At 37.2% G+C, this 25,020-nt stretch overlaps 4 protein-coding genes and 1 long non-coding RNA gene across 6 annotated transcripts in view; all 5 read right to left on the bottom strand.

Annotated features, from left to right (window-relative positions):
* The window catches only part of vash2 (vasohibin 2), a 59,215-nt gene extending 57,697 nt beyond the window's left edge, over positions 1–1,518 (bottom strand). The window contains exon 1 of one of the 2 annotated variants that reach the window (XM_084737232.1): positions 731–1,518. The gene's annotated coding sequence lies outside the window, so the exon portion shown is untranslated. The remainder of the gene's footprint in view (positions 1–730) is intronic. The other variant, XM_084737233.1, reaches the window with a different exon arrangement.
* Positions 1,519–2,411: 893 nt separating this feature from the next.
* On the bottom strand, positions 2,412–8,789 carry LOC146314771 (uncharacterized). Its single transcript, XM_084737097.1, has 9 exons — positions 8,580–8,789; positions 6,344–6,652; positions 5,950–6,234; positions 5,753–5,863; positions 5,382–5,471; positions 5,258–5,286; positions 4,768–4,824; positions 3,252–3,320; positions 2,412–3,135 (listed from the first exon to the last, which is right to left on the bottom strand). Exons 1-9 carry the CDS (start codon positions 8,668–8,670, stop codon positions 3,043–3,045), a joined length of 1,134 nt encoding a protein of 377 aa, XP_084593223.1. The 5' UTR covers positions 8,671–8,789; the 3' UTR covers positions 2,412–3,042.
* A 326-nt stretch (positions 8,790–9,115) lies between these two features.
* LOC146314770 (uncharacterized) lies at positions 9,116–14,667 on the bottom strand. The gene is made up of 9 exons (XM_084737096.1): positions 14,546–14,667; positions 14,037–14,375; positions 13,643–13,921; positions 13,291–13,317; positions 13,042–13,137; positions 12,927–12,955; positions 12,641–12,697; positions 12,465–12,533; positions 9,116–11,021 (listed from the first exon to the last, which is right to left on the bottom strand). Exons 1-9 carry the CDS (start codon positions 14,604–14,606, stop codon positions 10,878–10,880), a joined length of 1,101 nt encoding a protein of 366 aa, XP_084593222.1. The 5' UTR covers positions 14,607–14,667; the 3' UTR covers positions 9,116–10,877.
* A 2,822-nt stretch (positions 14,668–17,489) lies between these two features.
* Positions 17,490–20,111, bottom strand: LOC146314769 (uncharacterized). The gene is made up of 7 exons (XM_084737095.1): positions 20,034–20,111; positions 19,480–19,801; positions 19,086–19,364; positions 18,891–18,953; positions 17,829–17,924; positions 17,709–17,737; positions 17,490–17,573 (listed from the first exon to the last, which is right to left on the bottom strand). Exons 1-7 carry the CDS (start codon positions 20,109–20,111, stop codon positions 17,490–17,492), a joined length of 951 nt encoding a protein of 316 aa, XP_084593221.1.
* Positions 20,112–22,202: 2,091 nt separating this feature from the next.
* On the bottom strand, positions 22,203–22,918 carry LOC146314768 (uncharacterized; the record flags this gene model as incomplete). Its single annotated transcript, XR_014771907.1, has 4 exons — positions 22,203–22,330; positions 22,472–22,528; positions 22,694–22,722; positions 22,813–22,918. It is a non-coding gene; the product is annotated as an uncharacterized LOC146314768 (long non-coding RNA).
* Between the last annotated feature and the right edge of the window lie 2,102 nt (positions 22,919–25,020).

Here is a 25,020-nt window from a genome sequence, read left to right as displayed (position 1 = left end):
ACATTCAAGGTGAATTTTCAAGCACCTCACAGCTCTGGCAAATTACGCACACACATATGCTCAAAATGAACAAGTCCTATTTCATTTCTTTATCACATTAAATCAGATGATATTGAGCTGAATTCTTCAGAGGGGTTTACTGTTTCAAACTGTGGCAGCTGTTAGTAGACTTGACATTGTCACATAAAAAAAGCCAATTCGGAACTCTGATCTATTTTATTTCAATGTCTAAAAAGTGAACTACATGGAAAGTGAGGGATTTATTATGGAAGTAATGCATTTACAACTGCAAGCATTTTATACAAAATACAAGCACTTTTCCAGCACTAGTTTGAACCCTATAAGTGTTTGTTTTCAATTTGGCCTAAAGTTGTTTACAATTACCAGTGATTTTTGTTAAATTCCTAATATCAGTATTGGCCCCAGATATCCAGTATCAGTTAGCCTCTTAACTAGTTGGAGGTTATATATATGAACTGCTTTTTAAAATATGAAAATTGGAAATTATTGGTCATCTTATTGGTACATGGGCCGTGAGTAGCAGGTAGCCTAGCCTAATTACTGGAAATCGGTACCAGCTGGAAAAAAAAAATCCATATTGTGCATCCTTATTCAAAATGACCCTGCAGACACTCATTCAACAGTATATTACTTTCTCTTAAATTTAGGTAATACTTTGTCAGCACATGCAAAAATAAAGACACAACTTTGGAAGGTCTTCAGAACTCACTTGTGAGGACCACAGACGCAAGTTCATATCGATATCAGGGATTTCTCTTGAGTATGAATCCACTGAAATATCCCAACCGTTATTAATCCAACCGTACCGTATTTTCCACCGGGGTTCCGATTTCAGATAAACGACGGCTTCTGCGGTTTAAAAGGCATTGGAGTCGCAAAAAACACAGTGAGACGAGGTAGGTCCCATTCATAACAAGGCGTCGTTGTCCACCACAAGCCGTGAAGTCTTGTTTTGGTTCGAGGCTTTGTAACTTCACCCCTTCTTGTATCCGTCAAGCTAGCGAGACCTAACGACCGTTGGCCTGGGAATACGAAGGGTTCCACCAAAATAAAAGCAGCGCGTATCTCAGGCTTGCGTATATGCCGAATAAGTGCTACGAATCGTTGCAGCGTCTCCATGAATCCATCACTTCTTCGTTGGTACAGGTTTTAAATGTGTCAGTAAAACTACAATACCGAACTTTTCAACCAAACGAGCCATGTGCTCATCGGGGCTCTTTTATTTTGAAAATGATAGCCGGAAGTCCTCCTGTTTTGCTAGCTAGCTGACACTCGTCCTCACAACACTGCGGGGGCCGTTGCCTCCCACCACTCTAGTCCGGCAAAACGACCTCTTCTGTGCATTCCTCCCGGTCAGCAGCCTGCACGGCGCCTCGGTGTCAACTATCTCCCCAGAAAATCCGGCTCCATATTGATAAAGAAGATTCCTTTAATCCCTCACATGATGAAATCATCAGGGATAAAACGGTCCTACTAGCTACCTACTCCTCTCCTGTATCTCTCCGCTGCACGTATCCCCGGCAGCCACCAGCCAGCGGCCGCTTCGCATTGGTCGAGCCAACAAAGAGGGGCGGGCTTCAGAGTACGCTCTACCATATTTGGAACTGGCGGCCCTATCTGATTGGTAGATTTTGATAGACGAAGGCGTCAACAAGTGATATATCTGCAACAAATGGGATTTTCTGCCCATTGTTGCAACTGTTGATTTGGCACATTTTGTACATTTTCAGGTGCATGAAAAGGTTAGTCCTCAGAATAGAATAGAACAGAATCGTATACAATTTAATTGTATTGCAATTTAATTGAACAGAGTAGAATACAATAGAATTGAAACAAAACACTAGCCATACACCTTACAAAACCAGACGATATTCTATCAGCTTTGATAAAAGTGGTCGTAAATAATGACTGCATGATATTATATGGAGAGGTAATGCTCATCTCATTGTACAGGTGACACATGCTTCAACATAAATTAAAAATAAAATGACTCTTTAATGATGAACTACCACCCAGCAGTAGGCCCTATATACATCACAGCACAATAATGTGCCTGACAGCAAGTTTATGAAGCAAAATGTATCATATTTATATGGCCATCAGCCTTTACTTTCACACTGCAGTAGTAACTTAACTTACAACTCCCCCTTCTGGACAAAACTATTTTTTACAGCAGGACAGGAAAGATGAACACTTGGTTATGTTAAAAATAAAACTGCAACATTATAATTGGTGAATTTGATATTATATGGCACTGACTCTACCATATTTGGAACTGACGGGCCTCTCTGATTGGTGGGTTTTGATAAACAAAAGCAATAAATGGGAATATGTTGATTTTTGATTTTGCACATTTGGAATTATTTAATAGAATATAAATACAATATATGATATAAATTTGACTGTAAATAATTCTGACTTATATATGATATTATATTACAGGGGAGAGGTGATGTATATAATGCAACTACAAGTGCAACATGCTTTAAACAAAATAAAATCACTTTTAGTCCTTGAACTACTTTACAACAGCATGTACATCACAGCACAGTACTGTCCTGACAGAAAGTTAATTTAGTACAATGATTCCTATTTATATGGCAGTCAGCCATATGAATACTGGGCTTCTACCTTTTCATGGTGGTAGAAACTAAACTTACAGCTCCTCCTGCTGGACAAAAAGCTTTTTTACAGGAGTACACGAAAGGAAGGTGAACACTTGGTTGTGTAAAAAAAATAAAACTGCAACACTGTAATGCAAGAAAATAGCAGCGCATTATGAATAAGGGTTAAAAATAAAATACTGTCCAAGATTTGGACTGCACAGTCAATTTCTCCAGGAGAACCAATACAGTACCACTAAAGCAAAGTGAAATGAATTAATTCTTGTTCAGTTCAACTCATAGTCACTTTAGGAATAAAAAGAGAATCTGTTTTCACTTTACAAAGCTTTAACTAATGACTCATCAGTGTAAAATAGATGTAATGATATTGAATGTAACTCTATAGTGTTACTTTTGGTTATTTGATGGTTGCGTAGAGGTCGCTGTGATCAGCAGAGGAGGAGTGAGGTCTCACAGTGCTGTATGTCACTGCTTCATCACCACCATGAACCTGCACAACAACACAAAACACACAAACGCTTAATTACGCACAGTGAGGCAACACGATGAAAGATAACACATAATGTCACATGTTGACTGTCATCATTATTATGACAGACAGCTTACCGGGGCTTTACTGTCGGTGTTCTTGGTGTGCCTGACGGAGGCATAGGAAACACCTTCTTCAGGATCAGCCTGCACACAGAAAAAACCAAGATGGCTACTCAGTAACATGTAAAGTCACTTTTATACTTTAATTCTAGTTGACCGCAGTCAGTATTTTAATTTATTTTACCTTATTATATATATATATATATATATATATATATTATCTTGTTCATGTCTCAGAGTGGTGTGGGAAAGTTTGACTGTTTAACTTGTTTAAGTAACGTATATTTGAATCATCTCCTAGTTTTGTTCTTATTCAGGATGCCACTAAGATAAAGTGAACCGAGTGAATTCTTACAGACCTTTCACTTTAGAAAGCTTTAACAAACTTAGAAAACTTTAACTGATGCTCTGTCGACTGAGAAACCTTGTTGTTCATATGTCCAGGTTTCTGATCGTCTGCCTGCAGGTGTCTTGATTTCTCACCATCTAAGCCACTGAGTTCCAAAAAGAATCACCATATTTACATAAATCAGTGCTGTTTGTCACCCTCTATGCTGTCTGTTGGTTTAACCACTTAAAAGTATTAAAAAAGAGCTGCTAACTTTGACTAACTAACAGAGTTTGTATTGTATGTAAATTCAATTCCAATTCCATTTACCATCATTTGATATTCATGTAGAGTTACTGGCTCAAGGGCGCCCTCTCTCAGAGGCAGTGGCAGGTAAATGCCACTGCAAGCTTTGAAATGTTGCCAGTCTCTGAAAGATGTGCCCGACAGCTCTGTGTGAAAGTGACACACCACAAAATAAATAATATCAAGACCAAGGAAACTGGAAAAGAAGGAAGGGTCATTACATTAAGGTAGAACATTGTCTGCTTTGCTCTTTGGTGACTTTGGTGCCAGTTTTATTGAAACTTATGGGAAGTGCATGAAGACGCACACTAAAACCACATCTACACTGTATGACCTTTAATGAGCAAGTACTTCCCCTAAATGAAAGCACACACATCAGAGGATAACACACTGACTGATTTATCCAAATATGTACATTTTTTTAAATTTGCCTTTGGTGTCCAGATAGCATCCAAAGATGATTATCGGTATACTCAAATGTGCAATGTGTGCAGTGTTTTTCCATTTTCATTCTCTTTATTTTAACTCTGCTTACTATCTATCACAGGAAAGACCAAACTTGGTTTAAATTACATTTCATGGATCTCATATTCTATGTAGGGTATTTTCATTAGAAACCACTAAGAGACAGCTTGTGTAGTTGAGAACCAAGCTTAGAGTAAATAAATGAACGCACGCTTTTCTCAGAAGTTTCAACAGAACTTGTTAATGACGCAGCAGCACGTCCTTCTGTTTTAGTTTCCTTGGTGATTCTATTCTATTCTGTTCCAGTGTGGTTGCACCATTTCCTTCTCCTTTCTTCCTCTCTCTCTCTCTCTATATATATATATATATATTTAGAACAAAGGCAGATTTCAGTGAGTGTAACTTTGTGTGGGGTTTTCTGTGTGATCTCACCGTGTTCTGACTGGTTTCTGGAGGAGGCTGAATCATTGTGAGGTCTGAGGTCAGCTCCTGGTCAAACACAGTCTGGTTACGTTCGTGCAACATTTTCCTCAATGCCGGAGTATAAAACAAGCTACACTTTGTTCAATGTAATACAAAGTTTGCATTGCACAGAACCTGTGCATGTTTCACTGTCCCAGGTAATACATGTCGTGATAATAGTCTAAACATTTATCGTCCTTTAGATAAATTGATTTTCTTTTGACAAAATGCAATCAAATGCAATAATAAATACTTTAGCTATGAAGCTTATTATGAGTCTAAAATTTGTAGTTCATGTCAGAGGTTTTGCTGCTGGCTTATTTGCTGGGATTGCCCAAAAGCCTCTGTGTTGCTGTTGTATTGGACAGTATTATAATGTAAGGTGAAAGTGAAGACTACCACAAACACTAGTTTGCTCTTTAAATATTATAAAAGCCCATGACTCAGGTTTTGAACTCACAATAATGTTGCCCATCTGTGATCTGTTTGCTGAAAAGACAAAAGAGAGACTCGAGTTTAACTTCCACTGAGAAAATCCTGGTTTATCAAAAAATCATTTTGGTAAAGTACGTGAATAGTCTCACCTTTAGTTCTTATCCATGTTACAACTGCAACAACGATTATCAAGAGTGCTGTTAGACCCACGGCCACGACGATGTACAACCACCACCTGTCTGGAAAGGAAATGACGACATCACAAATTTGGCTGCAGATTTCTCTTTTGTCTGTGCTTTTCATGAACTTATGAAACATGAATCCATTTTGCTATTTTTTCTAATATATCAAACAATTTATGTTGGTGCAACAACTGCACAAGAGTAATACGCAGAGATGAGACCAAGTCGTTGTTCTGCAAGTTACAAGTCACAAGTCAAAACTGGCCGGTCACAAGTCAAGGCCCAAGTCCTAAAATTTAAATTTTGAGTCTGACATCCAGACCCCGATCAGTTGTTACCTTGTGACTTCTTTGCTCTGTCATTGTTTGCAGATTTTGGTCCATGCATTCCTTCTCTTACGCTTTTTTCTGTCGTCGTTACCGGTGATTTACCTGAAACGCGCCGACCACCTGGACAAAATAAAATGACAGGCTGCTCAGTGATGAAATTCCTCTTGCCGTCCATCAACAGTTCAAACAGTTCATCATATCCTCACCTGTTTCCTTCCTCGAGGACCGCGGCTTTAAGTCAAACAGATGCACTCCATTGTAAGCATCTGTCACCTTACACTTCAATGACTTGTAATTCTTTGAAATAAAACGAGTCCTAACGGTCACACTGGCCGAGCAGGTAGACTGTGATGTCTTTATGTCATTGTTGTCTGTGACCACGTCTTTTTTCAGATACACCCAGTTCACTGTGTATCCACACTCTTCAGTTGTCAAGACAGAACAGTTAAACGTCACCTTCCTTTTTTTTTTCTTTTTCCTGTTTTCAGTCACTGGTGCAGATGGAGAGAGAGAAAGAAGACAAGAGTACAATTAACTTCATCACTGTAATCAGAATTACTGTAATGTTTCAGTTAAAAACATTATGATGTAAATACTCACTGTTAACAACAGACAGGTGAACCAGAGAGTCTGGACCTTGTTGTTGTCTTGATTTGAACTGTCTGCACGAGTAGGAACCAGCATCCTCAGCCGTGACCATCTTTACAACCAGAGAACAGTTCTGTGTGACACTCACTCTGTCTGATTTGGTGCTTTTGTGTTCAAACAGCGTGACTGTTTTTTCTGAGCTGCTGTAGATCCAGGTGGTGTTTTCACACTGATGGTGACCATCTATCACGTTTTCACAAGGCAAAGTGACTTTATCTCCAACTCCGACAACCAAGGAGGGGAGATGTTGCTCAGATACAGCTGCAGAGAAGACAAGAGAGAAATATTCAACATTTACTGAAATGAGAAGAAGATAATTATGTTCGTAGTTTAGTGTGAGGATGTTTTTAGATAAGACAGCTGCTTATAAATGTCTCTCACAATAAGAGGCAGAGGTGGCAAAAATACACACTTTCTTTACTCATGTAGAAGTAAAGATAGTAAAACTCTGGTAAAAGCAAGTAAAAGTGAAAAAGTACAGGCTCTGAAATGTACTCCGAGTATGTAAGTAAAAAATGCCATCTGAAGGACATTTCTAGATCTAACATAAGAGGAGACAAATCTATCTATCTATCTATCTATCTATCTATCTATCTATCTATCTATCTATCTATCTATCTATCTATCTATCTATCTATCTATCTATCTATACATAAAAATGAATTTAATACAAATAGATTGTCTAAGCTAAGTGAACCTCACCACGTTTTTGTCTTGATTTTGTCTTTCATGTTTTCATGTTGTTGTTATGATGTTTTTCATCTCGTTACATCATTTTCTTGTTGTTGCATCACATTTGTCTTGTTACATTGTTTTTTGTTTTGTTATGTCTTTTTGGTCATTTTTGGCTTGTTATGTTTTTTAGGTTGTTTTTGCCTCATTAAATCCTTTTATGTTGTTTTTATCTTGCAATGTTGGTTTTGTCTTGTTACGTCCTTTTACATTGTTTTTTTTTTTGCTATGTTGTTTTCATCTTGTTACCTCTTTTAGATGTTTTTTGTTTTTGTTTTGTCACGCCTTTTAGGTTGTTTTTGTCTTTTTAAATCCTTTTATGTTATTTTTATCTTGTTACGTTGACTTTGTCTTGGTAAGTTAGTTTTGTCTTGTTACGTCCTTTTACATAGTTTTTGTTTTGCTATGTTGTTTTCATCTTGTTACCTCTTTTAGATGTTTTTTGTCTTGTTACTTTGTTTTTGTTTTGTTGCGACTTTTAGGTTGTTTTTGTCTTGTTACATCATTTTATGTTGTTTTTGCTGTGTTTGGTAGTTTTTGTCTTGCTATGTCTTTCATGTTGTTTGTGTCTTCTTCTATCTGTTGTGCGTTGTAAGCACTGATATCTTCATCTTTGTCTTTAATAGGATCCCCATTAGCACATTAGCATTGGCTTTTCTTCCTGCGGTTCACACACACACACACACGCATTGACACTTATACACACAACAACCACATAAACACAACAAACATAACAGCTCATCTCTTAAATTTACAATAAAATAAAATAAATAAGTAAAATAAGGTAGAGAGACAAATTGTCATTCAGTACAAATTAAATCATGAACAGAATTATAAATCCATCATTATTCATCTAGAAATCATAGGAACTTGATCATTTCATGTGCACATACATTCATAATTCTTCATAATAAACCTTAAATAACATATTTATCCATCCTGTGTTTCCACACATTGAAATCCAAGAACTATGGCACAGTGACATTTCACATTGTCTGCTCTCACCAGGTTTACATTTTATGTCTTACACAATTTTCCTTGTCATCTCATGATTTGATTTTTCACAGTTGTGTCATTTTCGTCTTGTTTTGTTGTTTTAGCCTTGTAATGTCATATGTAATGTGTGTGATATGCACTGACAGATACACTGAAGAACTGTCTTTTCTGTTTTTGTTCCATCCTTTTAGGTTGAAATCAGTCTTGATGTAAATGATGCAACATAAAAAATGATGAATAATTCCCCTCAGTTCATCAAAACTGAAGTAATGAGCATGCTCTGAAAACAAAAGTACTCAAAAGTACAGATATTTGTTTTAAAATGTAACAGGGAAGAGCAGAAAGTTGTCAGAAAATCACTTCCCACTTCTGAGTCATGTTGGCTGTCTGAGTTTAACTTTAAACTTTTGTAATGTTTCTGTTCGGTTCTGTGTCTGATGGGTGTTATATGTGGCCTTACCTGTAATCTGGAGCACCGGTATCAGTAAAAAAGGAATTTTAATCCATCTGGATTCAGCCATCATGTTTTTCCGTCTCTCTTCCTCTCTCATGAGCGTCTAAGTCTTCCTAAAGAGAACTATAGTATCTACTTCCTGCTAGTAGTGAGCAGTTACTTCCTGATAGTTAAATCTGTTTTGCTCTCAGATCAGTTGCTGTTTTTTTTTTGTTTTTTTTAGGCAGAACATGCAAACTTCTCTTTTCCTTCATTGCTTTACAACAAGTCATTGTTCAAGACCTGGTGCAGACATGAACTTTACAGCAGGAGAAACAAAGTGAAAATATACTTGTGTACAAAAATAACAACAAATGTTTAACTATGAACACGTTTATTTAATGTTTTTTTGTGGCAGCAACAAAATTCAAACAGAAAATACAAAGAAAACACAAGCAATGATACAACAAAAGCTCAGCAATCGATGCCAGATCAAGACCGATCCTTCTTTAAATAATCTCCTGGTCATGATTAACTTAAAGGGATAGTTCAGGTTTTCTGAAGTGGGGTTGTATGATCGACTGTAAGTAGTATAGAATAAGAGGCCCTCCTCATACAACCCCACCTCAAAAGATTCAAACTATACCTTTAAGTTACGTGGGTAAGGAGTTTCATGTGTGTGCAAAAGATGTTTTATGAAAGGATGAGCCAGAAATAAATAAATAAATCCATCACTGAGATCAATAAAGTGCCTGACAGCAAGTTTACAAAGGGAAATATATTTATATTGCACACTTTTTCTCATTTATTTAACTCATGTAAAAACTGAAATTACAACCACATGCAGCAAAGATTCAAGTTAGTATTAGGATTATGTACAAAAGCATAAATAAATATTCTATATTATTATTTAATGTATTCTCCAAAATTTTGACTGCATAGACCAGGCTTATTTAACTGGTGGTCCATGGGCTGAAGCTTTAAAGGGACAGTTCACCCCAAAATCCAAGATACATATTTTGGCCTGTAGTGCTGTTTATCCATCTAAATAGTTTTGGTGTGAGCTGCAGAGTTTTGGAGATATCAGCTGCAGAAGCGTCTGCCTTCTCTCCAGTGTAATGGGACTAAACTGCACAAATCCTGTGTCGCTCCAAGCATCAAAAAAATACATTTGAAAAAAATTTAAACAAGCGTCTCTTCAGTGTTCGTTCTATCACTAAGAAAGTAGTGCCGGTAGAGTCTCCTGCAGAAAGAAAGCACTTCCTGCATGAAACTGCTCACGAGAAGGTCTGGTTATTTTGAGCGACTGGGTCGTGATTTTTGGAAAGAGACACTTGGCACTTCGAGCACCACATGACTTCTGCCAGAGAAAAGGCAGACATCTTTTCAGCTGATATCTGCAAAACTCTGCAACTCACACCAAAAAAATCTAGATGAATAAACAGCACTGCTACACTTTGTGCTGAACTGTCCCTTTAACGACCTATATATATATAATTATGATTTTATTTAAATAACCTGCTTACATTCTGAGTTTATTGGGCTTCACATTCTTTATTAGGACATCACTATTTCATTAGTAGGCTAATTAGCCCATTCATTGGTTAGGCCCGTTGTTAAGCTCAGAGACTTTTATCATTTCAAAACATTTTAGCTCAGGCTGTTTAAGCAGAGGGAATTTAGAGAGTCAAACTGAATTTAAAAAGATGTTAAAAGCAACACTGTGTTATTAAAACAACAAGCTATTGCTAATTTAGGTTTACAAAGGTGGTTTGTTTTTAACTTTACTTGTGTCCATGGTTCTCAGCCAACTGTGAAAACTAATAAAGTGGAGAAAAAACAAAAAGATGCAGTGTTTTACACATTTAAATGTCTAACTTTACAGGTCAGACAAAAGGAAATGGAAATGTCCGGTCCCTTGGCACCTGACTTTCTGCTGAAAAGCACTGGGTCCTGGTATTGATGTTACTTTGACACGCACCACCCAGCTAAACATCGTTACAGACCGACCCTTCGTGGCAGAGATGACAGTGACCTCTTTCAGCTGGATAATGCGCCCTGCCACACTGCAAATATTGTTCAGGAACAGTTTGAGGAACGTGACGAGGAGTTCAAGGCATTGACTTGGCCTGCAAACTTGTGCTGGAACATGTCCGATCCATGGACCGAACAACTTACAGGATTTAATCTGCTGCTCAGGTCTTGGTGCCAGGTGCCTCAGGACACCTTCAGAGGTCTTATAGAGTCCATGTCTCGATGGGTCGGAGCTGCCTTGGTGGAACGAGGTGGACATGCGCAGGTGCTTTTAAAGTTGTGGCTGACCGGCTATTCCGTGGTTTCCTTGTTTGGTTTGTTGACAGTGGCGTAGAGGTCGCTGGGATCGGCAGAGTCTCCAGCAGGAGAAGAGGAAGCTTTCACGGTGCTGTAGGTCACGGTATCACCTTCATCAATGTCGTCTTTACGATAGGCCTTTAAAATACAGAAACAGCTTTACACATACATTACACAGGACATAATTGCATACCTGTTAATTCCAACAGTGTCGGAACAACCAACTCAAAGCAATGTTATCTGATGACCCAGGAGTGCCTGTCCTCAAACCACCATCTAACCAACCACACAGTCTTCTATCAAGCTGTGGTCCCCAAACGTTTTTATGCCAAAGACCCCCAAAATACACATTTGATGATGAGGATTTTGTCATAAGGAATCCGCTGTGAGTAATTTTTAAAGTCAATCAATCATAAAGGCCAACCATATTTCTTCCCTTGTTCCAACTTACAAAAAAATGCAATAAATGTATTCTATACCCACTTTTGTTGGGGACCCGCTAGAACCCACTCCAGAAACCCCTGTTCGTCCCTGGACCCAGCAGCAGAAAGAGTTTTCTCTTTGAACACAAGAATTACTGTATGCTGTAGAATTTTTTGCAGTTGCACCAAAAAAAGACAATTTCTTTGATACTTTTGATACTTGCAAAATTAATGACATTGCTATCAGCCTCATCTAATCTGTGTTTAGTGCTAATAAGCTAATATTAGCCTGCTAAAATACTGAACTGGGAGAGTGATCATAGCAAAGATTGCACCTGCTTAGCATCTGCATGTCAGCATTGTAATTGTGAGCATGCTAGCATCATGGCCATGGTTAGCATGCTGCAAAATGCATGAGATAGGCTGTAGATTCTCATGCTGCCCACCTTCCTCTTTAAGGTGGCAGCCATGTGTGAAACCATGATGTAATTTACTGAGTGTTGTTGCAGGAAGTAGGTCTCGCTCTGTGAGCATGCTCTCATCTGAGTATGTGCTAACTTACATGCTAGAAACAATGAGTGATAGTTAGCATAAAAACTGTCTAGATAAACCATGCTAAAGATTAAAATAAAGACCCTGTTTTGTGAACAACACTTGAATTTCTCTGCAGAAGCTAACTACCTGCTAAGTTATGAGCAAAGCTAACAAGCTGGAGGAGGTCACACTGTGTTCAAACATGCATACTTTCTCTTTTCAGAGCTGTCCATACTCTCTCTGTGGCTCTTCAGCTGTGCAGAGGACTGTAGGTAAAAACAGCCAGAAAAACATGCTGGCTTGTGTACTGCAAAATGCAACCAGATGCAGCAGGACATCTTGGTCATCTTTGTCATCACTATGTATTAGGATATACTAAATCTCTTTTATTTGCCATACTGCGTTGATGCTGCGTAAAACTTGTCAAACAATAGTAAAAAGACAAGATATTTAATGTTCAAACTAATTAAGTTGGGATGAAGGCATGTTTACCTCTGTGATACATCAGTTTGGGGACACTAACTGTTAAAAGTGAAATACTGTTTTATTCTTGTTTGATAAATGACTTTAGGTGCTCTAGCAGTCTGCTTTCGTTTCCTCACTACCAACCAATCAGACAGCTTACCCGGGCTATACTGTCAGCCTTCTTGGTGTAGCTGACGGAGGCGTAGGAAACGAGGTCTTCAGGGTCAGCCTGCACAGAGAGGACAACACGCAGTGATGACTGACTTGCAGAGGGAACTTTACAGAATGCACATAACAGTGAGTGTAAGTTTGTACAGGGTGTCGTTTGCATCTCACCGTGTCCTGACTGGTTTCAGGAGCAGACTGAGTCACTGCAGGGTTTAAGCTCTGCCCCTGGAAAAAACATAGTCTGATTAGTTTTCCATTTAAATTAAAGGACGCTTGTTATAGATCATATAACTGAACTTAACACCAAATATTCCTGTAAAACTCAAGTCTAAATCTGATATAAAGTTTACGACACAATGCAGTGAGTACTGCTTATTGTACGACCATATTTAGTAATGGTGAAGAACTACCACAAACCACCAAAAGGTTTTCAGACTCAGCTGTTTAAACTCACAGTGTTTTCATCCGTCTGAGTTTTGTTCCCTGAAAAGACAATGTAAGAGTCAACTTAAGTTTCCATGGTGAAAATCCAGGTTTATCCAAACATATTTTTCTGTGAATGCTCTCACCTTTAGCTTTCTTCCATCCGATTACAGCCACAAAGATTATTAAGAGCACCGCTAAACCCACAGCCGCAATGACAAACCACAACCACTGTGGAAGATCTGGGAGAATAAAAACATTAACAATATTTTAACTGCAGTTTTCTGTTCTGTTTAAAATTGTGCAGCTCAAAAAGCCGAACAATCTAAATGGATAAATAGCAAATATGTATTTTGTGTTATTTTGGGGTTAACTGTCATTTAAAAAAAACATACGTTTGTTAAATTGTCTTGATTGTGCTCCTATGAAATCTGTTCATCCGTTTTCTTGTGTTACTTTTTGTTTCCCAAACTTTATCCAATCCAAACATATGAGAGATTAAAAAATATGGAATAAAACAAACAAAAAAAGTGCCATCAAGTCAGTACCTTGTGTTGTTTGATTTGGATCCTCTGTAGATGGCGTCTTGTTTCTCTCTCCTGATCTGCTTCCTATTTATTTTGTTGAATACGACATAAAATAACAAAACACAACAAATGATCAAATACCTCATGTTTACCACCTGAAGAGACTAAATGACAAATAATTATGTAAAATTAAAAATTTATCATCTAAATTCAAACATACCTGCTTTCATACATGAGGACTGGGGGTCAACAAGACACAGCAGCGTTTGTCCACTTGTTTTATCTGTCACTTTACACTGGAGTAACTCATCAGAGACTGTCTTCTGATAAAGATGAGCAGTTTTAAATGCTGCTTTGGCTGTACAGGTATGTGGTGATGTCTCAATGTCACTCTTATTACCCTTATACAGCCAGTTCACTGTGTATTCACACCCGTCATATGTCAACACTATGCAGTACAAGATGACACCGACACCATCACTCGCCTGATGTTTTTCCACTGGTGCAGATGGAGACATGAGAGAAACACAAGAGTAAAATTTACTTCATCACTGAAATCATAATTATTGTAACAAGATAGTGTGAACTGAAAACATTAAGATTTAAATACTCACCGTTGATAACAAACAGAGAAACCAGAGCATCTTGACCTTGCTGTTGTCCTGATTTGTTAAACTGTCTGCAGTTGTAACGGCCAACATCATCGATTGTGACATTTTTTATCACCAGTGAACAGTTTGCTGTCATACTCAGTCTGCCTGATTTATCTCCAGAAAGCCCACTTTTAATCTGCCCAAGATTGACCAGCTCTTTCAGTGTCACCCCCTTTTCACGACTGGCAAGCCAAGAAGTGCTGCGACATTTGTCCTGGTTTTTGATCACATTGTCACAAGGCAAAGTGACTTCATCTCCAACTCTGACAATGACGGAGGTGGAACTCTGTCCAGTTACTGCTGTTGAAGATGAAAGACATAATATCATATACAGTTATATAGTTAATATAGTTGTATATGAGGATAGCATTACAGAATGGTCTGTACACAAGGATCCACTCAACACACCAGCAAACTATTTTCAATGTTGTAACATCTCTTTTAGTCGTGTACGTGTTTCATATTCTTACCTGTGAACAGAAGCACCAGTATCACAAATAAAGACATTTTAATCCATTTGATTCGACCCATCGTGCTTTTCTTGTTCTCACGCCCTTAACTGTCGAAACTCTCTGAACTAACGCCTCTTTAATAGTGTCACAGCATTTACTTCCTCTTAAGAGTAAAGTGTCACTTCCTCATGGTGACTTGAATCTTTTTTTTTTCCATTCTTTCAATGAGGAATCTATGAAGACAGAACAAGATCATTCGTCATTACACAACACAGGGTTACACATTTTTACATAATGGAACACATATACAGATAATTGGGAAAAGTATAAAATTAAAGTATAAAACTATTAAAAAAAAAAAAAGAAGTGTGTGCAGTTATTTACATACACACACATGTACACACCCAGAAATAAATCTGGAGTGCAACTGTTGAATTTGCAACAAGATGGCTGCGTCTAGACTCGAACCCCAGAACCGAGTATTTTAACCCAAACCACCATCTTTCCCTTAATTCTAACCAGGTGTTTTTTGTCCTGAAACTTAAAAGAATCTTAAAGGGAAAGTCCAGCACCTTTCATGTGGACGTCCAGACCGTGCTGATAGCATATCTGCTCAACTGAAGCGATAAATTCCTCGGTGTGTGCTATATCGACCAAGAACACTGGGGTTTCCTGCTCACAGATCTGTGCAGCAGTGCCTACATGTACCAGGATGCATTGCAGGCAAGCTTGTGACACTCATAACCATGCTGCTGTGTTATCACCACCCTAGCCTGTTGCAATTACTTTGTGGGCCAGAACATAGCGTTGACAGAAATGCTAAGAAACTCTTTATGAAACTCATACGAGATGATAAGACTTTTTAGTTTTCACTGATTCACTGCTCACTGATTTTATATAACATTTGTGGCAGTAATGTTTGTGACAAGACTGAGGAGCTGGACATGCAGTTGTGCGACAGGCTGTTGGTGTAAAATGCTGGAACTGGCCAGTGGTTTTAGAATGGCTGGTTCCTCTTTGCAGCGTTGTATTTTTATTGAGAAATGAAGGGGAAGTTTTTTATGTAAATGTGGGCACAACAGTGGCAGAGCTCTAGAGGTTTTACCCTCCAACGCACAGATAAAACTCTCTTTGTTAACACGTTGTGCTCTCCGAACACACGTGGAAAACTAATTTCATCCATGGACATTTTTGGGGTCACTGTCTGAGGCCAGATCAGTGTAAAAATCTTTAGTGTAAATGGTGAGAATCAGTTGAGTGCTGAGTGACAGTGGTACAAAAAAAAAGATATCGGCCAATAAGAAAAGAATTTTGCACTAAATAAGGTGGTTTGACATTAAAGTAAAAACCAAATAACAGACCAGGAGAAAAAGAAGGAAACAGGTGGGGAACAAGCAGCATCTGATCTGTCCACTTAAAGTGAGTGAATCACTGCAAATAATGGACAAACATCCAGGAGTGGAATAAAAAATGAGGCTGAAAGTGATGACATCCAGCAAAGACTTTATTCTATAACTGTGGGATGATATTTACAATTGACTTAAATAATATCAATAATAATAAGAATATATTGTAAGTCATACAGTACAATTCATACATACAATGCAACACAAAGTGCTTCAGATAAACACTGATAAAACACTAAAAACAAGGAAAATGAAATAAAATAAGTTTGAATTGAAACAGCAGGTTAATATAAGATAAATAAACAATAAAAACACTTTGAACACTTCTATTAAAGCCATTTTAAAAAGTGTTTCAACATGTTCTCAAACAGCCAAACCTTCACTATTTGTCTGTGTGTGTGTGTGTGTGTGTGTGTGTGTGTGTGTGTGTGTGTGTGTGTGTGTGTGTGTGGTCTGAAGCAGTTTTGCAGAATCAAAACAAATTCAGGTAAAAAAAAAATATACTGATGAATCCCAGATTTGTGCGCAAAAACCTTCACACGCACAGTTTAAGCACAAGTTTGTGTGTAAACACTGTTGAGGTCTGATGTGTGAGCAGCTGCTAAGCACTTTTTAATTTACAGAATATATCATTCTCACTTACAATAAAAAGGCAACTTATTAAACTTAAATCCACGCTAGAAAATATACAAAAACATATTTAAAAACTCAGGCAAAGCCACACGTTAAACAGCGATCAGTAAAATCTAAATAGTTAAACTGGAAGAAAATTTAGACTTTCAAGAAAAATATTTTCAAAATGATGCTGCAAGGATTAAATTTCAGTGACACTTTACATGTACTTGTAATAAGTGTTAGTTAATAGGTAATCATGCACTAATAAGATGCTTATTACATTAATATGTGCTGGTAAAACAATGAAAGTGTCAATAATAGCATAATACACATGTTTATTGTTTGACTATAAGACATTTATGAGCATCTTATAAGACACTTGTTATCACTTTATGGGCTGTTAATAAAAGCCTTATAAGTCTTATAATTGTCACCTCATTATACATTTATTAGCAGGTCTTAGCAGAGGAAAGAGGCCTGAAAATAGCAATAAAAAAACCCAAAACAAAATCATAGGTGACTGTTAACAAGTGGGATGAATGAACCTTAATAAGCACTGTTCACACTTAAGATCCAGTACCTCCAAAACGCATAATTAACTATTAATAAGTGCATAGTTAACTGATAATAAATGCATAATGAAGATTAGCTGAGGTTTAACAATGACATTATAGGTTAAATTCAATAAACGCTATTAGAAACAAGACTGATAAGGTTTCTATTAACACTCTTAAGTAGTCTATAAACAATTAATAAGTTTCTGCTTATAAATATATGATAATCTAACAATAAACACGTTTATTATGCTGTTATTAACACTTATAGTGTCTTATTAACATATTAATGTTATTAAGCATGTCATAAGGGCCTTGTTACCTATTAAATAACACTTAGTACAAGCTCATTTTTTTGTGAGTTGATGTTGAAGTTGAAGTTGTTGATCAGCGAAGTCTGACAAAAGCAGAAGGGTCTTGAAGGTTTTCATAGTTCACCGTTCCGTCATCTTCATCCACGTGATAATGCACCTGTGGAAACAACACAACACACTCGAGATTCTGAGAGAAAACAGAACAAATTAATTGTCTTTGCTGCAGCAGCCACTTATTCAACACAACACAGTCAGTACCGTGTAGTGAAATACTACAAACGCAGCAACTTACAGCATTGTCATCTGTCTGGGTTTTGTTCCCTGGAAAGGAAAAGAAAGAGTCGACTTTAGTGTCCACACTATTTATCAAAATCTTCTTGTGTGTCAAGATTTCATCTGTGCATGTTCTCACCTTTAGTTCTGATCCATATGTTCACCGCCACGACAGTTATTATGAGCGCTGCTAAACCCACAGACACAAAGATGAGCCGCCACCAACCTGAAGATTCTGCTGGAATAAATCTTCATTTGTTAGTTAACATATCTATCACATGAACATTGACTGTGTCTTTGGATGTTTTTTGTTGTATTTTATAACAGATTTAACCATCAAAATGATAAAAATGCATGTGATAAAATGTTCAGATTATTCAGGATATTAGAAAAGGATAAATATGTAAGACATTTACTGTAATAAATCATAAAATGACCATGTCATGTCATATGTCATCAGAGATCTAAGGGTTACGTTACGTTGAAACACTTTCTTCCCTGATAACAGCACAGTCAGCATGTCCTCTGTTCTGTTGTAGAACGCCTGTTTTTGTTTGCCTATTTCATGTTTATTCAAGTTCAAATTAATGCAGAATGTTTTCTGAATGACTTACTGTCTGTTTATGAGTTGTAAAAAAAATCATAAATAATCTTTTCAGAGGAGTAGATGTTTATAATTATTAAATTGAGCAAAATGTTTATGGAGTCTGGCAGGAAGTCACTTAACTCCAGCTCCAGGTTGTGTATTTTCAGAGCAGTGGGCTTCATTTTCTTCAGAATAACAGGATAAACTTTACATTGATATGTATTATTATAATTAGAACGATAATATAATGTAACCTTATTATTATCCTTGACAGTTTGCCAATTTTGTTCACTGGAATTATGGGTAAATAAAGCAAATAAATAAAGCAAATTGCATCTTTTTTGTCTTGTGCTCCAATTTGAGTTGAACAAACTTGGTGCCTCAGTCAACTTTCTCTGTTTCCTATAAAAGTGACATATAGGGTCACATCTTAAGGTAGCTAATGTTAGCAAGTCCCTGGCTAACTACATAGGTAATGATTAGTGTAAATTAGCTAGCTAGTTACCTTGCATTTTGCTAACTTTATCCAATTCCAACACAGGAGAGATGGAAAAAATACCAAGAGTCAAAGTGAAGGGAATTACAAAAAAAGAAAACGTGCCATCACGTCAGTACCTTGTGTTGTTGGATTTGGATCCTCTGTAGACGGCGTCTTGTTTCTCTCTCCTGATCTGCTTCCTTTTTTATTTTGTTGAATACGACATGAAATAACAAAACACAACAAATAATAAAATACCTCATGTTTACCACCTGAAGAGACTAAATGAGAAATAATGATGTAAAATTAAAAATTTATCATCTAAATCAAACCTGCGTTCATACATGAGGACTGGGGGTCAACAAGACACAGCAGCGTTTGTCCACTTGTTTTATCTGTCACTTTACACTGGAGTAACTCATCAGAGACTGTCTTCTGATAAAGATAAGCAGTTTTAAATGCTGCTTTGGCTGTACAGGTATGTGGTGATGTCTCAATGTCACTCTTATTACCCTTATACAGCCAGTTCACTGTGTATTCACACCCGTCATATGTCAACACTATGCAGTACAAGATGACACCGACACCATCACTCGCCTGATGTTTTTCCACTGGTGCAGATGGAGACATGAGAGAAACACAAGAGTAAAATTTACTTCATCACTGAAATCATAATTATTGTAACAAGATAGTGTGAACTGAAAACATTAAGATTTAAATACTCACTGATAATAACAGACAGATAAACCAGAGCATCTTGACCTTGCTGTCGTCCTGATTTAAACTGTCTGCAGTTGTAACGGCCAACATCATCGATTGTGACATTTTTTATCACCAGTGAACAGTTTGCTGTCATACTCAGTCTGCACGATTTATCTCCAGAAAGCGCACTTTGAATCTGCCCAAGATTGACCAGCTCTTTCAGTGTCACCCCCTTTTCACGACTGGCAAGCCAAAAAGTGCTGTCACATTTGTCCTGGTTTTCGATCACATTGTCACAAGGCAAAGTGACTTCATCTCCAACTCTGACAATGACGGATGTGGAACTCTGTCCAGTTACTGCTGTTGAAGATGAAAGATAAATATCATATACAGTTATTTAGTTAATATAGTTATGTATGAGGATAGCATTACAAACTACAATCAAAGCAAATGTAACATATACCAGGATCCACTCAACAAACCATGTTTGAAACAAACAGCAAACTTGGCTTTCTTACTTACATTAATGTTACTTAAACATTATCTGTAATGTTGAAGCATCTCTTTCAGTCATGCACATGTTTTATAATCCTACCTGTAAACAGAAGCACCAGTATCACAAATAAAGACATTTTAATCCATTTAAACTGATCCATCGCGCTTCTCTTGTTCTCACGCCCCGTGAACTAGTGTTTCTTTAAGAGGGTTATTTATTTACTTCCTCTTTCAAGTCACTTGTCACTTCCTTTTGGTGACTTCAACCTTTTTTTTTTTTCAATCTTTTGTGTGCTGAATTTACACACACAGAACTCATCATCTTGTCATCTCTCTGACTTTCTTGTAAATATCAAAACAAAATTGAAAAGAAAAAAAATTGATTAGAATAAGATAAACTTTAGGTCAAAATGTAAAAGTCTCTCACAGGTGGAAACTTAATAATATGAGTTGAGACGTGAATCTTGTTTGTGGTTGTTGACTGTGTGAATTTCTCTGTTCACACTCACACCCACAACCATTTCTTGCTTATGAGAAAGGCTTTTTCAAAGAAATGAAGGGGAAGTATTTCGATGTTAACATGGTTACAGCAGCATCAGACCATGACCACGTAAGACTCACAGGAGCAAACAGTCAACACTTTGTTAACACATGATGCTTATGTGTAAGGCTAATTTCATACCAGGAAGTTTTGCCGTCACCCTGAGGCCAGTGTGTGTTGATAGAAAATGATGATAATTTAACTTTTGTGTACTGAATAAAGCCTTATGTTAGTTCAATCACATTTTACAATCATAAATAGACTAAATTATGCTGCAACTAAGACTTATGTACATCAGAAGGAAACTGTAGAATTACACACTTTAAAAGCTAAAACACACCAGTACAGAGTCACTGTGCTTCACATGACACATGTCAGTGCTCACCTCATTCAGCACACTGCTGTTAAGTTACTGCTGATGGAAACACTTCCTGATTTGGCTGCTTCATAATAAAAGCTCTCACATAACAAAACAATAGGGGACTTTTCTTGTGAAGAATTTATCGGAAATGAAACACCCAGCATCAGACGCTTGACTAAAGACAGGCTCGTATCAGCTAAAAGACACACACCTCAGTAGAACTGAGATGTATGTGTGTGTGTGGAGAAGAGGCTCTAGTGTTCTACACACAACACAACATGAGAGACAGACGAGGAGAGGGTTAGGGTTAGGAGCAGGAACTGTTAAAACTACAGTGAAAAGTTAGCAACACGCTAACAACCAACATCATATTGAAGCAAAAAACAGCTGTTTCCACGATGCCATAGAAATAATAGTTGCAGATGTTTTGACATGCAGCGTCCGGCGGTGCTGTGTTGCAGCCTTAAGACTTCCTTTGCAGAAACTGCTTTCTCAGTCAAAGATATGACACTCTGGAATTTCCCACCTTCCTTGAACGTGATGACATTTGGGGTATCTGCATTATTATAGTATAAAATTCTGAGCTACTGTAGGCTTGCATCTGAAAATGAGAGGCCCAAGCATTGACCCTTGGGGAACTCCATGACATTTTACTCTCCTTTTCTGTTACCAGTGGATAAACAATGATTCTCAGCTGTGCAAAAACAAAAGAAAGAAAGAAAAACAAAACAAACAAATTAAGAAACTTCAACCACATATGAAGCATAAATACTTACATTTTGTATTCTAAATGATTCAGTTTTACCGAATTTAAAGATAGAAGGAGCTCTCATATTTTGTTGATTTTGGAGCCCCCTGTGGACAAAAGTGGTAGTGTTTCCTTCACTATAACCACAAAATATAACGTCAAAAATATCTGAATAAAAATCTCCTCCTGTTTTCTTTTAACTGGCTGAGGCACTCAGAGTAGCTTTGTCTAGGAAAGTGTAACCTTAAAACAGAATTAAACAGCTGCTATTTCCTCCTATATTTGTATCAAAATCTATAGCAAACAGCATTAAACTTCCACTGTGCACAGTCGGGGTGACAGTTATACAAAACACAATGTATGAGTGGCTGTTAAACACTTTTAATTTGTGGAGTAGATCATGCTCAGTTATAGCAAAGTAATTCAATCCAAACTCACACTATAAAATATACAAAAAGATTTTTTGTAAAAAAGAAAAAAAAACTTGGATACAGTTATATCATAAACAGCCATGAGTAAAATCAGAGAAGCATAAATAGTTTAGCTGGATAACAGATTTAGAAGTTTTTAGCAAATTTTGAGTTTTTCAACACAAAAAATTATTTCAAATGATGTTGCAAGAGTTTATTTTCATTTTTTGGTGAGTTGAAATGGAAGTTGTTGATCAGCGGAGTCTGACAGAGTTTTCATAGTTCACCACACCATCATCTTCATCTTCATCATCATTCACCTGTGAAACACAACACAAACAAAGCCTCACTCTGACACACTTTAACTGACAACTTTCACATCATCCACCCACATTTAACACAAGGAAATCATCTGACGGCACCTGAACGTGCCATCGGTTACTGTCTGATCGGATCTTTACCTGACTGGCTGCTGCACCTGAACGCCTCACCGGTGGTCTTCTGACTGGGTTTGAAAGCTGCACAAACACAAACAGTGAGACGTTCACAGTCCTGCATTACAGTAAGATGAAGAGTTAGCAGCAGCAGCTGATCATCATTTACACTGACTTACAGTCCCTGATCATTCAGAGACATTTTGAATTTGACACATGGCTTCACTTGACTTTTTATTTTCTACTCACAGTGTTGTCATCAGCTGGTCTCTGGTTCCCTGGAAAATAAAGCACAGAGGAACATTTCAGCTGTAAACTGACAGTTTGTGTTCATCAGTCCAAACAAATGTTGGTGTGAATTTTCTCACCTGGAGCTCTGATGAGAAGAACAGTGATCACAGTAATTAGGACGAGTTCAACCACACGCAGAACCAACATGATGTAGTTCACAGCAGAACAACCTGTAGGAGCTGTGGAACAGAGAAATAAGGTCAGAGGAGAAAGTTTTAGTTTTAGCAATATACAAATAATTTTAAAGATGATTTAGGATGCCTTCATCATGCATCAGCATATTACATCAAATCTAGGGGTTCGATACCTTCTCTTGCAGATATGTTTCATACATAAGTGAACAAATTAGTAATAATTATGAATGGAAAGAATTTTTTAAAATTATTTATTTAAAGGTAGAATTAGTAGGATTTGTCCCAGTTGTTTGTAAATGCACCAGAAAGATGTCAGCGTGTCAAATACCGACATTTTGGGTAAAAACAAGAAAACAAGCCAGGAGACAAGTTTGAACAGGATCCAAGCAGGTTGCAAGAACATATGCATCACATCTGCATCAGTGGCCACATTGTTGGCAAGTAGGACTTTGATGTGCAAAACTGGGGCATTTTTGTCTGTTTAAACTTAAAATGCTCATAAAAGTGAAAATGTTGGTGATAAAATTCTGAAAAGAAACTGCATGTCATTCTGCTGGTTTGGGGTGGATTCTCAAACATTTTGGTGCCGTTTTCAGTCTGTTTTAACTAAATGAGACCAATGAAACCCTAAAAATCAAATTCAGGCTTTTGTTTTCACATCAGGATGAACTGATTTTAAAGGGACAGTTCACCACAGAATCAAATACCTAATTTTCCTCTCATACTGCTTTTTATCCATCTAGATTATTTTGCTATGAGTTGCAGAGTTTTGGAGATATCAGCCACAGAGATGTCTCCGCTCTCGGCTTGTGGTGCTCAAAGTGTTACTGAAGATGCAGGCATCCACCAACCGCATCACTGCACAGAACCAAGCATGCATCTCCTCATGGATGAGAGGCTCATATTTGTGACAGCACCAGATATGATTATTAATGGCGGAGCATGCTTCACTCTGGTGCTGTTCAGTAGACAGAAAGTATTTCCTGCATGAAAGTGGATTATCTTAAATTACCAGGTCATGATTTCTGGAAAAGAGGCATTACTGTCGCATTTTTCAAATTTATTTTTGTGCCGATATCTCCAAAACTCAGCAGCTGCCACCAAGACAATCTACATGGGTAAATGGCCCTACAGGTAGGAGGGATTTGATTTGATTTTGTGGTGGTGGTCTGTCAGATTTCAGTGTTAAATTACGCCTTAAATACAGACTTTTTTTTTTCATAAACTGGGCATCACATACTCACTAATAATCACTCCTGTGTAATTTGCTATTTTTGTTTCTGAAAAAAGGAAGTGTTTTGTTTGTGTGGAAATTTGAGGAAGTTCGGTGATGAAACTGGAGCCGCTTTTGTACTCAAGAAAAAAAAAACAAAAACAAAACTCCCACATCTAACATCTGGCTTTTGTCATCAATCAGCATTCACTCCTGGATCGTGACTCTGCAGTAGTCACTGGTGTTTGTTGGCTCCAGCTCTCTGACCCAGCTGGATGAAAATGAGAAGTTTTGCTCCTCTTTTGGTGGAGACGATGAAGGCCGGTCACCTGTGTCGGTGGTAAGTGTACAACAAGCTATTTACCAATTCCCATTCAGAAAAAGGGAAACACAAAAATAGCAAATGCCTTGTTCCTCGTTTATTGCTTTGATAATAATAATAAAAAAGGAACTATTTGTTCTTTTGATATTCAATTGAGAATGAAAATGAAAAACAAATTCTATGATTTCTTTATGAATCCTATACTAAAAAGCAAATGATGATTTGTTTTTCATACTTTCAATTTCATGCTCAGAATAAAAAATGGGCCTAATGTTGATTTTAATATTTAATTTGTCCGAGTTGTGTGACCTGGAGGTTGTATGTTTCAGCACATAAAAGTCAATATTTAATCAATTTTCTGCTCTCTAATTTAATGTGCATTGATGGTTTAAGGTTAGACGACAAAGCTCTTTTTCAAAATTGATATTATTATTTTGTGTCAGAAATAAAAGTGAATATTGTTCAACAACATTGTTTGTCACATGTCATTTCCAAAACATGCAGTCTTTTCCACTGCACAATTATCATCTCCATCACAGCACAAGTACAATTAATGAAAAAAAAATCTAAAAAATCTAAAACAATATCACTAAAAGTTTGTTCAGTTATTAATACA

This window comes from Lutjanus erythropterus, chromosome 15 (genome assembly GCF_056507025.1).
Source record: "Lutjanus erythropterus isolate fLutEry1 chromosome 15, fLutEry1.hap2, whole genome shotgun sequence".
Classification (NCBI taxonomy): domain Eukaryota; kingdom Metazoa; phylum Chordata; class Actinopteri; order Lutjaniformes; family Lutjanidae; genus Lutjanus; species Lutjanus erythropterus.
This window is presented reverse-complemented; position numbering and strand designations above follow the sequence as displayed.

Bases quoted from the DNA above. Each gene is read 5' to 3' on its own strand.
- LOC146314770 (XM_084737096.1), bottom strand. From the start codon at position 14,606: ATGGGTCGAATCAAATGGATTAAAATGTCTTTATTTGTGATACTGGTG. The intron at 12,698-12,926 runs GTGAGTTTAAAC...TGTTTTTTCCAG, and splicing joins CTCAGACGGATGAAAACACT to GGGCAGAGCTTAAACCCTGC. The intron at 11,022-12,464 runs GTAAGCTGTCTG...TGTATTTTAAAG, and splicing joins AGGCTGACAGTATAGCCCGG to GCCTATCGTAAAGACGACAT.
- LOC146314769 (XM_084737095.1), bottom strand. From the start codon at position 20,111: ATGGATCAGTTTAAATGGATTAAAATGTCTTTATTTGTGATACTGGTG. The intron at 19,802-20,033 runs GTGCATGACTGA...GTAACTGGACAG, and splicing joins CAGGTAGGATTATAAAACAT to AGTTCCACATCCGTCATTGT. The intron at 17,738-17,828 runs GTGAGAACATGC...TTTCCTTTCCAG, and splicing joins CATATGGATCAGAACTAAAG to GGAACAAAACCCAGACAGAT.
- LOC146314771 (XM_084737097.1), bottom strand. From the start codon at position 8,670: ATGAGAGAGGAAGAGAGACGGAAAAACATGATGGCTGAATCCAGATGG. The intron at 6,235-6,343 runs GTGAGTATTTAC...CATCTGCACCAG, and splicing joins TCACCTGTCTGTTGTTAACA to TGACTGAAAACAGGAAAAAG. The intron at 3,136-3,251 runs GTAAGCTGTCTG...GTTGTTGTGCAG, and splicing joins ACACCGACAGTAAAGCCCCG to GTTCATGGTGGTGATGAAGC.